The 16,663-nt window shown below is 37.5% G+C and overlaps 2 protein-coding genes across 4 annotated transcripts in view; both read left to right on the top strand.

The window, feature by feature from the left end:
• The window catches only part of LOC118280961 (ran GTPase-activating protein 1-like), a 75,935-nt gene that overhangs the window by 16,212 nt on the left and 43,060 nt on the right, over positions 1-16,663 (top strand). For 2 of the 3 annotated variants that reach the window (XR_007706309.1, XR_007706308.1), the window contains exons 11-12: positions 2,057-2,254; positions 3,003-3,370. Coding sequence is in view for 1 of the 3 variants with exons in the window: in XM_050700728.1 (XP_050556685.1) it covers positions 2,057-2,254; positions 3,003-3,170 (366 nt within the window). In the remaining 2 variants the exon portion in view is untranslated. Of the gene's footprint in view, positions 1-2,056; positions 2,255-3,002; positions 6,495-16,663 lie in introns of those variants that run through there. The other variant, XM_050700728.1, reaches the window with a different exon arrangement.
• On the top strand, positions 6,956-9,181 carry LOC126911842 (ubiquitin-related modifier 1 homolog). Its single transcript, XM_050700817.1, has 3 exons — positions 6,956-7,087; positions 8,199-8,411; positions 9,027-9,181. The coding sequence occupies exons 2-3, from the start codon at positions 8,211-8,213 to the stop codon at positions 9,153-9,155; spliced, it is 330 nt and encodes a 109-aa protein (XP_050556774.1). The 5' UTR covers positions 6,956-7,087; positions 8,199-8,210; the 3' UTR covers positions 9,156-9,181.

The following is a 16,663-nucleotide window of genomic DNA, read 5'->3' as shown; positions in this document are numbered from 1 at the left end:
AGAGGATTTATGCAGACTTTCACAGTATTGTCTTGTCAATAAACTCCATCTTAGTTTTCCTAAATGTTTTTTTTATATCTTTCACTAAAAACAAAACATCAATTAATTTCCAGTATATTCTGAACAACACAAAATTAAATGAAACTGAGTGTGCACGTGATCTTGGCGTATTACTGGACTGTAAATTACATTTAGATGCCCATGTCGACAACAGAGTTAACAAAGCCTTACAGATGTATGGTTTTGTCATGCGTTCATGTAAGGACTTCAGGAAACCTTCTACTTACCTCTTTCTATATAAAACACTTATCCGTTCCCAGTTAGAATACGCAGTACCCATATGGTGTCCCTTTTATGAGAAATATAAAAATGCCATAGAAATGGTACAGAAAACGTTTCTTCGTGCCACCCATTTTGGGGTCGCTTATAACGAATATGGAGTCAAAATCAAAATCCAAGATGGCGCCGACAAGATTTGCCAACTTTCCATCATGAGTGTCATTTTCATGGTTATTGGGGTCGCTTATAGCGAATATAAAGTGAAAATCAAGTTCAAGATGGCGCCGACATAAATATATTAATTTTTCGACATGAGTGTCATTGTTGTGATTTTTGGGGTCGCTAATATCGAATACGGAGTGAAAATTAAATTCCTAGATAGCGCCAAAAAATTTTTTTGACAGTTTTTTATGGTTTTCGGGTCTGTAATATTAATTCTAACAATAATTTTAATATTAATCCTAACAGTGGGCGGAAAATTTAGTATTGTTATGAGAATAAATCGTATAAAAGATATGGCGAAAAAGTGCTCATCACGCTGAATATCTTTTCTTAAGAAAGTATATTCAAATCTCTTCAGGTTCAGCTGGGCTGTTAGGAGTCCATGTCAGGGATTCTAGATCCTTGATTTTCGCATGTCGCTAAAAAGTGCTCATCACGCTGAACAACTTTTCTTAAGATAGTATATTCATATCTCTTCAGGTTCATCTGGGCTGTTAAGTGTCCACGTCAGGGATTCTAGATCCTCGATTAATTTCTACGAGATATTAATTTGCCACCGGTCTATAAATAAGTCTACAAAGTTTGAACGAAATCGGTCCGTTTAAAATGGGTAAAAATCGAGTTGGAAGAGGTTGGTTACATTGAAACATACAAACAAACAAACACACATACATACATACATTCTTTACATATGAAGTTAAATAAAAGCATGTAAAAAGTTAGTTTTGCGTTGGCACCATTTGATTTTTGATTTTGACCACTTACTTTCCGAAAACTATGAAAATTACACCAATCGAATAATCGGAGCCCAAATTCGGCACACTTTTCTCTTGTCGTCCGTAAGTTACATCCAGTGGAATTGAATTGAATATCAGATAACACAAAACATTTGAGTCTACGCACGCACTAAACAATATAAAAATATTAAAAAAGAAAGTAAGAAAATATTAAAACTTTCAAAGTATAAGTCATAATTTCCGCAGCTATCCGTGCGTATGTGTGTATTGTCGAGAGTCGTGTCAATGTAGTGATGCGATTCGATACCTATCAATTATGAGAACGCGTCCTTAATAGAACGAACTGCATTCAATTGTTATTTTGTAAGTGTCTTTTAATTCACAATGAAAATATGTAACCGAGTATAATTGTTAACCCGCCATTGGTGACCTATATGTCTATGAGACCGGGTAATTTAAAAACAAATAAAAATTTTTAAACTGTTTATCGAATTAGGTTGCGATTTCGAGTAGCTGCCTTACTACACGCCCTCTACCATTAGTCCACCCCGGAACAGCAATGCGAGCGTTTTATTTTTATGTCCTTTCTATGCCATTTTATGTCAGTAAGACAAATACACGTCACCAATGGCGGGTTAAATAATTAATAGAAACATTAACAAAAAAGAAAAACGAACTGCGCTCGACCGTTGTTTTCGGCGAGTGGTTTTTGCCGCTTGCATGCAGCGTGCTTGCGTCGCGGCATTTCCTTCCTTGGGCCTCGGACCCCGCACGGTGCGTCGTGCATCAAATATTAAGTAAAATTTCTTTTATTCCAGTCTATAAAAGACCCAGCCTCGCTAATCCAAGCGTACGTAGACGCTACCTTCAGCGCGGCCGGGCTCTCGGAGCGGAGCGCGCTGGCCCGCGACGTGGCCGGCAAGCTGTTCCCCATCCTCATGGAGCGCGCTGGAGAACAACACGCCGCCGCGTGGATACTCGCCAATACTGTGCTTAGTGCGCTGGGGCTCATTAAGGTCATCCTAGCCAAGTGTTTTATTACTAACTAAACTAAACGGGATATTTACCATGTTTTTCAATTATTATGACTTTCCGATATTTCGGCACTGTTGCAAGTGGTAAAACATGGTAAATATCCCGTTTTAAGTTCCAATTATAGTATTGTTGTTTTACCTATTAAATCGATATTAAGTATCGACTTTGTAGCTCTACTTATGACCAAGAATCCCGTAATGGCTTGAAACTAGTACACATTAGAGTTGCCTTGTGCGGGAATCGAACCCGCACACGGCACACTCATGCATGAGAAGCGTCTTATAAACCTCGAGTACCAAGACAGATCCTAAACATCACTAATATTAAGAGGTCAATGACCTCAGTTTGTTTCGGCATTTCTTCTCAGAGTAGTCGGATAGGAAATGCCGGCCTCATCTAGTTATTTAAGAGATTGACGTGTAAAAGAGTTACATTGTAACCTATTTGCAAAAATAAATATCATTTATCATTAATTATTATGTTATCGGCTTACTCACGTAACTGTTTGACGAGGAACTCGACTAGTTTCAAGCCATGCTAGAGGCTCATATTCATGAGCAGCATTCCGCGACACACGACGCGGCGACTGTCGCTGCTACTGAAACTAGTCGAGTTTCTCGTCAAACAGTTACGTGAGTAAGTCGATAACATAGTAATTAATTTAGTATGTGTCTCACTCAGTTACAATAATATGATTGATCATGAATTTGATTGTATCTCTCCCCGCAGTCAGAAGACAAGCACCGCCGCATCCGCTGGGCGCTGGGTCCCTGCTACAGCTCCCTGTCCCGAGTCATCGACGCCCCCTACTTCCCCCACGCGCTGCGGGACACCATCCGATTCTTCGCCAGCAGTAAAAAGAACTCCATCCCCTTCGCTGAATGCCTGTGTCGGTAGAATCATGTTGGGAACTTGGCTTCCACATTCATTTCCATGTTTTATGGACTATTCATGTAGTTTTTTGATGAGCTAACTCGACAATAGGGGTCAAAATAATTAATTGTTACAACTTTTCAATACAATAAAATATGTATTCAAAAATAATCACACTCACACACACAACGTCACGCCTTTTATCTCCGAAGGGGTAGGCAGAGGTGCACATTACGGCACGTAATGCCGCTATACAACGTACACCCACTTTTCACCATGTGTGTTATAAGTCCCATGTAATAGGGCGTGAGCCTATTGCCATATCCTGGACAGAATTCCAGACTCCGTGCTACTACCGAGAAATTTTCGAAAATTCGAAAAAAGCCTAGTAATACTTTGCCCGACCCGGGAATCGAACCCGAGACCCTTTGTTCGGCAGTCGCACTTGCGACCACTCGACCAACGAGGCAGTCATACTCTCATTCATAAATTTGATGAACTACTTAATTTTCCATTTTTTCTAGCTAAATTTCTAGAAATAGTATGGCTAGAAACTAGTCGAGTTACCTTGTCAAACAGTTACATGAATAAACCGTTTAACATAATTAATTTAATTTATACCCGTTTCTATGAACCACTCCTAAATTTTAAGGGACCTCTTAGCTAAGATAAGTGTCCACAGGCCCGCATCATACGCATCGCACGCAACGGATTTTAGTTTGTCTTGTATAGAAACTCATACAACTGCGTCCACTGATCCGCATCGTACGGACCGCATCATGAAAGAAAGAAAGAAAGAAAAATCATTTATTCGGCACCGGGCACGATGCACCAAAACAAAACACAAAATAGAAAAAAAAAAGTGGTAAAATTAATTAATACATTCAAAAAACACAAAAAAGTGCACTATTTAAATTATATATATAAAAAAAAAAAACATACAAACACACAACAGGTAAAAAAAACAAGGTGGCAACGTGCCCAAGCCAAAAGGGTTGCCACCTCAGTATGAGCTGGGCACCGAAAGTACCCAGCACTGGTTTTCAGTTGGCACCCTTTGCAGTGACCCACGGACGGAGACAACGCACAAAACAAAACACAAAAGTAATATAGTAAAATAAAAATTAACAGAATAAATAAAAATAAATAAACAGAATATTAAAATAAACATACATACATATATTTTAGATATTAGAATACCAATTTAACAAAATAAAAATAAATGATAACAATTAAAAAGAACATAATAAAAGAAAAACATAATATTGTGGGTAGGTGTGTGATCGTAGGGTCACCCCGCAGCACGACACTCATTTGACTCCTACCTGTAAAAGTAGTCGCTTTGTCGGCATTACCCCATGGAAAAGAATAAATTATCTAGACTATGTACATGTCTAGATAACAGTGCGCGGAAGAGCGAGCGTGGAAGATATAAGAAAATATAAGGCAATCATCGGCAATGCCTACATGCGATGCGTACTGATGACGTCACGCTATTTACCCTGCAAAAAAACTAATTAGAATATTACTAAACTAGCTTCCGCCTGCGACTCCGTCCGCGCGGATGTCGGTCTTCGCGTGGATGTTTTATTTCTCCATTTTGAGTAACTCTGACAATGACATCTTATAAATATCTATTGGACCCAACTAACAAAATTTTTTTCTACGTATTTTTCCAGGATAAAAAGTATCCTATTTTATGCACAGGATAATAAGGTATAAATATACCAAGCTTCATCGAAATCGAACCGTTAGTTTTCAGGTGATGCCTGAGCATACACACAGACAGACAAAAAAAAAATTAATCACATATTTGGGTTTGGTATCGATCCAGTAACACCCCCTGTTATTTATTCTTTCAATATTTTCAATGTACAGAATTGACCTTTCTACAGATTTATTATAATATGAATGAATGAATGAATGAATGAATGATAGTGTTATAAACGTAAGAGTAGACAAATATAATCAGTAAGCTCCGAACTGCTAAGTTACCGAGAGTTATACGTGTTATTGTGAGTCAACCATAAAAGATAGACATTTGCTGTCGTGGAATATTTTTTAAACAATTTTAAGGAGAACATTTCCGTCATACATGATTTCTGTGTAGCTTTAACCATTAAGGCTTCACACACGACGAAAGCTTTAAAAATTGAGTAAGTTCTCCTGTTTTCCCAACATTTCCCTTCACTGCTCTGCTCCTATTGATCCTAGCGTGATGAAAAGTATACTATAACCTGCCCAGGAGTATGAAGAACAATTGTACCAAGTTTCGTTGAAATCTGTCGAGTGGTTTTTGTTTCTATAAAGAACATACAGACAGACAGACAGACAGACAGACAGACAGACAGACAGACAGACAGACAAAAATTTTTCTGATTGCATTTTTGGCGTCAGTATCGATCACTAATCACCCGCTGATAGTTATTTTGGAAATATATTTCATGTACAGAATTGACCTCTCTACAGATTTATTATAAGTATAGATATTGAAGACACCGACAGTTGCAAACCTCACTTTCAGGAACTCAAAATCTTATCCCTACCCTGCCTCTATATATTTGAAATTTGTAAGTTTGTGCGTATGTACCCAGAATTATTTACAAAAAGAGAGGACTTACAAACAAAAATTTCTTTAAGGCATAAAAATAGGCTAAATCTACCAACGTCACGTCTAAAAATGCACTCTGATAGTACTTTTGTCATGACCATAAAAATATACAATAAACTACCGGAAAAAATAAAAAAATTAAAGAAATATTCCATTTTTATCAATAAACTAAAAGATTTCCTTATAAGCAAATGTTACTACAGTATAAACGAATACCCAAATGAGAAATAAAAGCTATATACCTACTATTACACATCTACATACATACTTATATTAACAAATAAAAAATACAAACCATCCCATTAGAAAACCTAATATAAAATAAAGAAAATTACGAAATAAATAAACAAAATAATAGTTACATATAAAAAAAAAAACTCCAAATGACTAACTACTTAACTAATAATACATAGAATATAAACACAGTGCTCTTCCTCCTCTCTCCTACTAGGTATTTTATTATTTTGCTGTGCCCGACAGGGTCCATAATTGTGACTAATATCTATATACCAACAACCTGTAATACATTATGGCAAGCAATAAAGAATTGAGAATTGAGTCATACGGAATGCGTGCGATGCGGGCCTGTGGACGCTTACCTTAAGTGACACCTAAAAGTACAAATAAGCTACTCTTAACTAAGAGACGGTTTAGGAGTGGTTGGTAGGAATGGTTTAAAGTGTGCTGTGCATACTTAGTAGTTTAATGACTATAATAAAATGTTACGACTTTTGCTATTCTGTTGTTTTTTTTTTTTTAACCTATAATGTGTTTAAACCTATTTAATACCCTTTTTGACGGAAGAAATCATCCAATGACTTTAGGTAAATTACCCCGTTTCTATTCCTACATTTCGATAAAAAATTATAAGGATAATTTTTTAACCATAGCTTTGACTAATTTAAGCTTTTGGGAATCGAAATTTACAAATAATTATTACAAAAACTTGGCATAGATTTTTATAATAAATCGCCATGGCCGCGCATTCGTAACGGACACAATTCCTATTCCTAAAAAGGCCGGTAAAGCCGTTATAACGCTTAAGTATTTCGGGTGTGCATGGGTGGTACCGATTTCTTACCATCAAGTGATCCGTATGCTCGTTTACAGGTTTACCTATAATTAAAAAAATCTTATTATTTGAAAATGTCACCAAAGACGTAACAAAACGTTTTATTGACGTTTGTGATTTTGACATAAAACATAACCTCAAAGAAACGCAATGTTATGATGTGATCGTGAACATAAACAAGAAATAAAACAATTATTATAAGAATAAGTAAAGTGTAAAACATTTATTATTCTATATTTACACAATATTAGTCTTAAGGTAAGTTCTATAATGTGTTTCTTTGCAATACATATCGGTATAGTATGAATCATGTTTTCGAAAGTTTGTTATTGAAAAAATATGGCTTTTATACACGGCCAAAGCCAAAGTGTAGTCTATTGACTATATCTTTCTTCATACGAAACGCTTCGCTTCAAGCTTCCTTGTGCGAACTGCTAGGGAGTGGAACTCCTTGCCGGAGTCTGTGTTTCCTGATGGGTATAACCTGGGTGTCTTCAAAGCCCGAGTGAATAGGTTGCTTATGGGCCATTATACCATCAGGCGAGATAGCGGCCAAACGTCGGCCCATTCAATATAAAAAAAAAAAAAAAAAAATACTCCGAACTATATGCAAAATTTTAACAAGATTCAGTGACTGTTTGTAATATTAAAATGACTATAAGTTTTTAAACTGACATGGTCACTAACACTATAATTGGAACTTGAAACGGGATATTTACCATGTTTTTCAATTTCTATGAGTTTCCGATACTATAATAGACCATGTTTTTCAATTTCTATGAGTTTCCGATATTATAATAAATCATAGAAGTTCCAATTCTATTAAAATTACTGTTTTTTACTTATCATATTCATCGGTACACATAGCTAGACTAGACTCAGCTAAGCTAGGTTTTTTATATGGAAAGACGCATGCTATAGATGTGTGCTATGGATGATTTATGGATGGTTTCTCTACTATCGATACATCACATTCTCGAGCTGCGCAACTTCCTTGCACAGCTACATAGCTTAGTATCAGTGGAAACGGTCTCATAGTTTCACAGCTTAGTTATTACATCTTCATAGCATAGCTACAAAGCACCTCACTGGTGGATAAGCACTGGAAGAGTATGGATAGACAGTATTTAACAGCTGTATATTGTGTCACAGTCAATCTTATATATGTATCGGTACTACTTGTCTGATTTGAATAATTATTTTTGTGGTGGATAGTCCATTTATAAGGGAAGGTTATAGGCTATAAAACATCACTCTACAACCAATAGGAGCTGAGCAGAGCGGGTGAAACCGTACCAGAGTCAAGTCACTGATAATAGGACACTTACACACATAACATATAATTTATGTTAACATATCTTTATTACAGTAACAAAAAGAAATGGCAGAAACATTAAAACTCAACATACATTTCGGGGGAGGTGCAGAGTTGCTATTTGACAAAATTAAGAAAAGGGAAGTGGAGTTGCCACCTCTAAAAAAGTTTAAACCGGATTGCCAGAGCGATAAATGGACTATTAAAGAATTATTATTGTGGATCAAAGAGAACTTACTTAGAGAAAGAGAGGAGTTATTTTTACAGGTAAAAGACTACATAAGTATGTATCATGTATTTTAATCTGTGTAGGGGTTAAGCCGAAGATCATGTTTTTTTTTAATCTTAACTTTGTTTCTATTCATGTATTTACCATACTTCTTCAATACGTTTTTTAAAATTCATTAATTATTAAAAAAAATAGTTCAAAATATAAAAGCAGTAGCTACCGGTGGCCAAGAGCAACAAATCTCTGTACAATACATGCCAACATTAGAACTTGAAACGGGATATTTACTATGTTTATTTATGTCTATGAGTTTCCGATATTTCGGCACTGTTGCAAGTTCCATGTTCACACATGAATAGTTCATTCTAGTTACCATGTCAAATTAAAAAAGTTGACATGATGATTGTAATTTTATTGTAACTTTCGTGAGACATACTAAATTAATTATTATGTTATCGAGTCACTCACGTAACTGTTTGACGAGGAACTCGACTAGTTTCAAGCCATGCTAGAGGCTCATATTCATGAGCAGCATTCCGCGACACACGACGCGGCGACTGTCGCTGCTACTGAAACTAGTCGAGTTTCTCGTCAAACAGTTACGTGAGTAAGCCGATAACATAATAATTAATGATGATTGTATTATCTTACAGGGAGACTCAGTAAGACCTGGTATCCTAGTCCTCATAAATGACACCGACTGGGAGTTATACGGAGAGCTGGACTATGAGCTGCAACCCGCAGATACTGTGATGTTCATATCCACGCTTCATGGAGGGTAGTGGGGGGGATTAAATAATTTATTGTTTTGTTTTGTAAGAGCTTATAATAAAAGATTTAAGTAAGAAAAATTGTGTTTTGTTGTGTCTTAATCTGATATTTGTGATGAAATTACTCCTGAAGAAGCGTTGCACGCATCCCACGCATTCCGTATGACGTCATCAGTACGCATCGCATGTAGGCATTGCCGATGAGCGATCCGTACGATGCGGATCAGTGGACGCAGTTGTATGAGTTTCTATACAAGACAAACTAAAATCCGTTGCGTGCGATGCGGGCCTGTGGATGCTTACCATAATGTAGCACCCTTAGACAAAGAAACAGGACTTAACTCTATTTTAGTGTCAAATAAAAAACGTTAGCCCTCATAAGATTTAAACTTTTGAACATAGTGACATCTTTCCTTCAGTAATGAAAACACTTGACTTGTTGTAGCGACATCTACCGGCACAATAATGCAATCAACCAACAGATGACGCTTTTAAGCAAAACACAAAAATGCGAACGTAGAAATATAAGGGAGGGAGCATCTAGCCAAGATGAAAATTAGTACCCAAGTAAGTATAAAAGGTTCAGGTTTATCAGAGAGCGCTGCTGCACGGTCTCTGTCTAATGTGTATGAGTAGTACAGTCATTTATCGCCGAAATTAGATCTTTAGAATTAATGTATTTTTTTTTAATATTAAGCCACCTGGGTATAAGTATCGTAATTTTGGATTCAAATCTTTTATTACTTCGGGCTCTTACATTCGCGAGAGGCACTGACATAAGTTCCAAGATATTGTACTTTTCCGGAGCTGCGTACAACGTAAAAGGTTACCGGGGCTCTGGCTCAAAGCAGGAGGAAGAACGGGGTGGTTTTTAGTCAGTAAGAGTCTGACACTCCCTTCCGTCTCACCCAAGGCGGGAGAAGTCATTGGATGATTTTCCTCCCTCAAAAAAAAAGACATTCTACCTTGCCACTAGACAGCTGACTTTCTTTACGTTTTATTGTATTTCTATTTAAATGAATGTAAAATGAATAAGTTAGTATAATCTGTTATCAGAGGGCGCCATGTTGATAAACCAGTCATGCATGCGTTGTGCGTTGTAATTGGCTTACCGACGTTTGATTCATGACAAAATCTGGTGGCCAGGGGTGTATTTAGTATCCTAAATACGAGTTTACGTTACGTTTAAAGTAATTGAAACGACTGCCTCGTTGCCCGAGTGGTTTAAAGTGCGACTGCCGGGCAAGGGGTCTCGGATTCGATTCCCGGATTGGGCCAAGTATTATTGGGGTATTTTCGGTTCTTCAAAAATTTTTCAGTAGTAGCACCATGGAAATGTGTTCGGTATATGGCAATAGGCTCACACCCTATTACATGGGAATTGGAACACAAATGGTGAAAAGTGGGTGTACATTGTACAGCGGCATTACGTGCCGTAATTTGCACCTCTACTTACCCCTTCGGGGATGAAAGGCACCCTGCCCAGGCTGGGCAAGTAGCTGGACGCAACGTGTAGCGGGTTCGATTCCCGAACGCAACTCTTTGTGTGATCCACAAATTGTTTTTTCGGGTCTGTGTGTAATATATATGTTTGTAAACGCACCCACGACACAGGAGGAAATCCTAGTGTGGGGAAAAGTTTTGTTTAAGAATCTATATCTCGACCAACGCCACACGGAATATTATGCTACCACAAATACTCCGTAGTCCGCCCCTGTGCGCTGTCACTCAATTAAAAATAAAGGGGCTGCCCTTAGCGCCCTTGTTTGCGAGGGGCGGCGGGACAGTCAGCGACACAAGTCATTGTGGATCATGCGACGATTATTGAAACACAAATACCGGAGTATTTTTAGGTTAGAAATTTATTCTCACAAGAACAATACATAGTTCACTTAAAATGAGATAGGTACAAAGTAATTGATTATATGTAAATTAGTACATTTACCTACATACCTCAGGCATTACATTTTTAACCGACTTCAAACAAAAAGGAGTTTGCCTGTTGTTGCTGTTTGACCTGTATGCATACATACATGTATGTTTGTGCGCGATTATCACGAGTTTGGGCTGAACTGATTTTGTTGTGGTTTTCAGCTTTTTATTGTTCAGACATTTTTTTCTTTTTCAAAGGGGAAAATTATTCAATAACTTTTCTCGTCTTGGGTGGACCGTGGTCGTGGACGTACCGGAGGCCTAATTACACCCCTTCCGAATCCCCGATTTACCAACAACCCGTAAATTCCTAACCCCCAAAAGGCCGGCAACACACTTGCCACGCCTCTGGTATTTCAAGTGACCACAGGCGGCGGCGATTGTTTACCATTAGGTGATACGTCTGCTCGTTTACCGGCTTATACCATAAAAAAAAACAACAAATCAACACATTGAACGCCGTGGTGGTCACCGGTGACCGACGTTAGCGGAGGATTTGCCTTTAACACATAGGCGTAGCCAGGTTTTAGTATCGGGAGGGGTTCAAGAAAGTTAAACGAATAATACTTCCTTCATCCATGAGAATATATGCTAACTAGCTACTTTCGCCCGCTCTGCTCGGTTCCTATTGGTCATAGCGTGATGTTTTATAGCCTATAGCCTTCCTCGATAAATGCACTATCCAACACAAAAAGAATGATTCAATTCGGACCAGTAGTTCCGGAGATTAGCGCGTTCAAACAAACAAACAAACAATCAAACAAACAAACTCTTCAGCTCGATATAATATTATATATATAAATATATACTCGTATATTATATATAAGTGTATATAAGTATAAGTATAAGTAAGTATAGATATAACCAGTTACTAGCTACTTAAATTTTATCTTAACTTTTCGGGGGGGGGGGGGGTTTGAACTCCCAAAACCCCTGGCTACACTTATGCTTCAACAGTTTTCTATTGGCAGTCAAAGACTTAAACACTTGTGTTACCGAGTGTACATAAAACGCGAAGTCGGACCCGCAAATGAGTCCCACTAGAGATTGTGTTTTAATCTGTGTAATATTATTACGTGTGGCGTCACTAGGGGCCGCCACCGTGCATTGAAAAACATGACATTTTACATACTGAAATTGTGATTGATGCTCTTCACTTATAGGAGAGAGGAGGGAGCGTTCATTGATTTTTGTTTTTTTTAAATATAGTTTTTTTTTTATATATCGTCATGCCTTTTTTCCCCAAAAGGATAGGTAGGTAGGTGCCTCACACATTATGGCACGTAATGCGGCTATACAATTTACACACACTTTTTCACAATTTATGTTGTAAGTCCCATGTAGTAGGGGATGAGCCTATTGCCATATACTGGGCACTTAATTTTATGAAAAAAATATCATAAAATTAATAATTTTTATTTAGTATTTTAATTTTCAAACACTCACAGCACAGTAGTAGCACGGAGTCTGAAATTGTGCCTAGTAAATGGCAATAGGCTCACCCTTATTACATGGGACTTATAACACAAATGGTGAAGAGTGGGTGTACATTGTACAGCGGCATTACGTGCTGTAATGTGCACCTCTGTCTAACTTTTCAGGGATAAAAGGACTCCTCTGGTATTGCAAGTGTCCATGGGCGGCGCTGATCGCTTACCATCAGGTGACACGTCTGCTTGTTTGCCCCTATTCCATAAAAAAAAACCCCTGCCTCTCGCCTCAACCAAGGCGGAAGAATGCATTAGACGATATATGTCCCTCAAAAAAAAAAAAAAACACTGAAATCGTGTTTTTTTTTACTATGATTTTTATATTAAGTCAAAGTCAAAATTATTATTTATTTCAAATAGACCAGGAAGGCACTTTTGAACGTCAAAGCAAATATAATAATATTAATAACGTCTGTCTGTCGGTCAGTCCTCTAGTGATGGTATAAGTATTTAGTTGTATCGTATAGAAAACAATTGAATGTAAACTAAAGTTTAACTAAATGTAAGTGCTTCGTGTTACTTCGGTATTGTTCGGTAATCTTCGGGTCGGCGATCGATCGTATACACTGCGCAGAAAATTTTGATACTGTTACATATTAAGTATTTTTTTTATAAAAAAACAATTTTAACAAAAAAAAACCGACTTCAAAAAATAAATATTCCAAAACAAATAAATACGCACTAAAAAGTAAAAGAAATAATTGCGTATTTTTCAACCACTTAATAGATCAACTAACTTTACTAACTCATCACACACATTATAATGTAAGTAGGTACAATTATTGTTACTTCTGGAGTCGGTGTCAGCCAACTAAGATAGGTTTGTTATTTACCTATTATCACAACAAAACATTACAGTTTTACACCAGTTGTAAGTAGGTACTCAACCACCACTCCGCCCGTGCCGTGCTAGTTGTTGGCGTTTCCTAGGCTGACACCGACTCCAAAAATAACAATAATTGTACCTACTTACATTATAATGTGTGTGATGAGTTAGTAAAGTTAGTTGATCTATTAAGTTGTTGAAAAATACGCAATTATTTCTTTTACTTTTTAGTGCATATTAATTTGTTTTGGAATATTTATTTTTTGAAGTCGGTTTTTTTGTTAAAATTGTTTTTTATTTCTTGATTTTTAGTGAATAACTTATTTGAGTATGGGTCGACCTATTAAACGCGCTGCTCATATGAGACAGCGCCGTTTAAATGAATAATATTAATATCTATCCATATTGACGCATAATTACATTATTTTCAAATGTATATTAACCTGATACCCTTACTTATGATCTGCTGAGCCGACAACTAACAATAACCAGTTCATAAGCTACATACTTAGTTAGTTGTCAAACACACAAACAGATTAGATACCCACATAGGTATACAGTCATGTAACTCAGACAGCACATCAAGCTACCCATCATTCTATACCAGATATGCTACTATCTGTCCTGAATTTTATGGCTACTGAGAAAGATAAGCTAGTATGCATCTATTCAACGTAAACGCAGAGCTCATTCTGCTCATTTTTAAGAAGTTCCCTGGATTATCTTCCACATTTATGGCCAGACTTTAAAAACAATTATATGGAACCACACTGCCATCGTACTCTTTCAAACACAAAAATAATTTCTCAAATCGGACTATAACTGCCAGAGATATGCATTTGTCAAACACAAACAGATTAGGTACCTACATACACATGTAAATCAGACAGCACATCAAGCTACCCATCATTCTATACCAGATATGCTACTATCTGTCCTGAATTTTATGGTTACTCAGAAAGATAAGTTAATATACATCACTTAAACTCAAACGCAGAGCACATTCTGTTCATTTTTGAGGAGTTCCCTGGATTATCTTCCACATTTATGGTCAGACTTTAAAAAAAATTATATGGGACCACACTGACATCGTACTCTTTCAAACACAAAAAGAATTTCTCAAATCGGTCTATAACTGCCGGAGATATCGATTAACATACATAAAAAAAAAAAAAAAATACGGTCGAATTGAGAACCTCCTCCTTTTTTTGAAGTCGGTTAAAAATGGCAATAGGCTTACATGGGACTTATAACACAAATGGTGAAAAGTGGGTGTACATTGTATAGCGGCATTACGTGTCGTAATGTGCACTTCTGCCTACCCCTTCGGGGATAAAAGGATTTAAATTCCTAACCCCCCAAAAAACCGGCAACGCATTTGTAACAGCTCTAGTGATTGAAGTGTCCATGGGCGGCAGCGATTGCTTACCATCAGGTGATCCGTCAGCTCGTTTACCGACTTATACCATAAAAAAGCCAAAATTATTTCCGAAATTTTTGGCTAGATCAGTGAATTTAACTACGTTACTTTTACTAGCGCCTAGCTTCACTGACGGACGGACTGACGGACAATTCAATTTGACGTTTCAAAAGTACCTAATTTAGGATTAATTGAAATAAAAGCTTTGACTTTGACTTGACTTTGACTTTACACAAAGTACCTTGTAAACGACACAAGTATCAAACCCACTACCGCGCGCTGCACGGCTCCCTAACATTGCCGTAGGTCGCGCAGTCATAATTTAAGCACGACGCTACATACATCACTACAGGTAGTCTGACATCGATTCCCGAGTCGTACAATGTGTAGATTGATTTTATTAATGGGACTTTTAATTCTATAGGGAGTAAGTACTGGTGTTCAAATTAAATGTCATCTAGACAATAATTTAAATTGAAGGCTGTTTGTAATATTGAAATAACTGCTTTTTACTACGTGTGTATGAATGAATATACATAATTATAAATTGGTTTATGTTATATTATTTCAATATATGCCTGTTGTTACACCTACTCTGCATCACCCCAAGGTTGACTGGTAGAGAATACCAAATTGACATTAAGTCCACCTTTGTATACATGTACATAAAGTTGAATATATAAATAAATAAATAATTATATACATACCATACATGCACCAAAATATTATATTTTCAACTTTTTTCTGTCTGTCTATTTGTTCCAGCTAATCTCTGAAATAGCAGGACCGATTTTCTGCTGATGTACTAAGAAGTAACTTAGGCTATTTTTATTGGTCACAAAGTTGGTAATCAACGCGAGCAAAACCTAGAGCATCACCTAGTTATTGAATATAACTGTATCTTTGTCATAAGGCAACAGCAGCGTAGAATCAAAGTCAAAGTCAAAGTCAAAATTATTTATTTCAAATAGATCAGGAAAGCACTTTTGAACGTCAAAGCAAATATAATACATTTGTCACCACCGCTATTCTTTCCGCGGGTATCATATACCCGACGAAGGGGACGTATGTTTGACAGAGACCGTGCAGCAGCGCTCTCTGATAAACCTGAACCGTTTACACTGCGATCTCCAACCCGCCTGCCTGCGGAGATTATGGCAAACCCTCTTATGTAGAGGAGGCTCACCTCTGACATATTCTTAAATTACATGTCCATATTATGCATCCTAATAATATTTGTAGTAAGTAGGTTTTTTATATTGCAAAATATGGTTGACCCATTTGTCCACTATCTCGCCTGATGGTAAGTAATGATGCGGCCTACGATGGAGCACGTCTGTCCATAAGCAACCTATTCACTCGGGCTTTGAAGACACCCAGGTTATACCCATCAGGAAACACAGACTTTGGCAAGATCTTTTTTGTTTCCACGCGTGCCTTAAAGAGCCATCAGACCACCACAGATGGGGCTCAGTAGGGCTGATGCTTGATCCGGAGCTGCGGACTACCTAGCGGGTTAACCGGGGCTTCGGCTCGAAAAGCAGGAGTAGGAACGGGGTGGTTTTTAGTCAGTAAGAGTCTGACACTCCCTCTCGCCTCGCCCAAGGCGGGAGAAGTCATAGGATGATTTCCCCTCCTTAAAAAAACAGGATATTGCTACGTTAAGAGCTAATTTTAACACAAACGTAGCATTTCGTAGACAGTGCTACGTAGAATGACGTAGCACTTACTACGCCGTAGTAGCGTAGCCAAAAGTTTAAGACAAGAGCTATTCTTAGACCAAATGTGGGAGAGCCATGCTTCGGCACTGCTGTGTCGGCTCGACCGGAGTGATACCACGGCCGAACTGTAC

Source organism: Spodoptera frugiperda, chromosome 19 (genome assembly GCF_023101765.2).
Source record: "Spodoptera frugiperda isolate SF20-4 chromosome 19, AGI-APGP_CSIRO_Sfru_2.0, whole genome shotgun sequence".
NCBI lineage: Eukaryota > Metazoa > Arthropoda > Insecta > Lepidoptera > Noctuidae > Spodoptera > Spodoptera frugiperda.
Note: the sequence above shows the minus strand (reverse complement) of the source record. Positions and strands in the feature narration are given on the sequence as shown.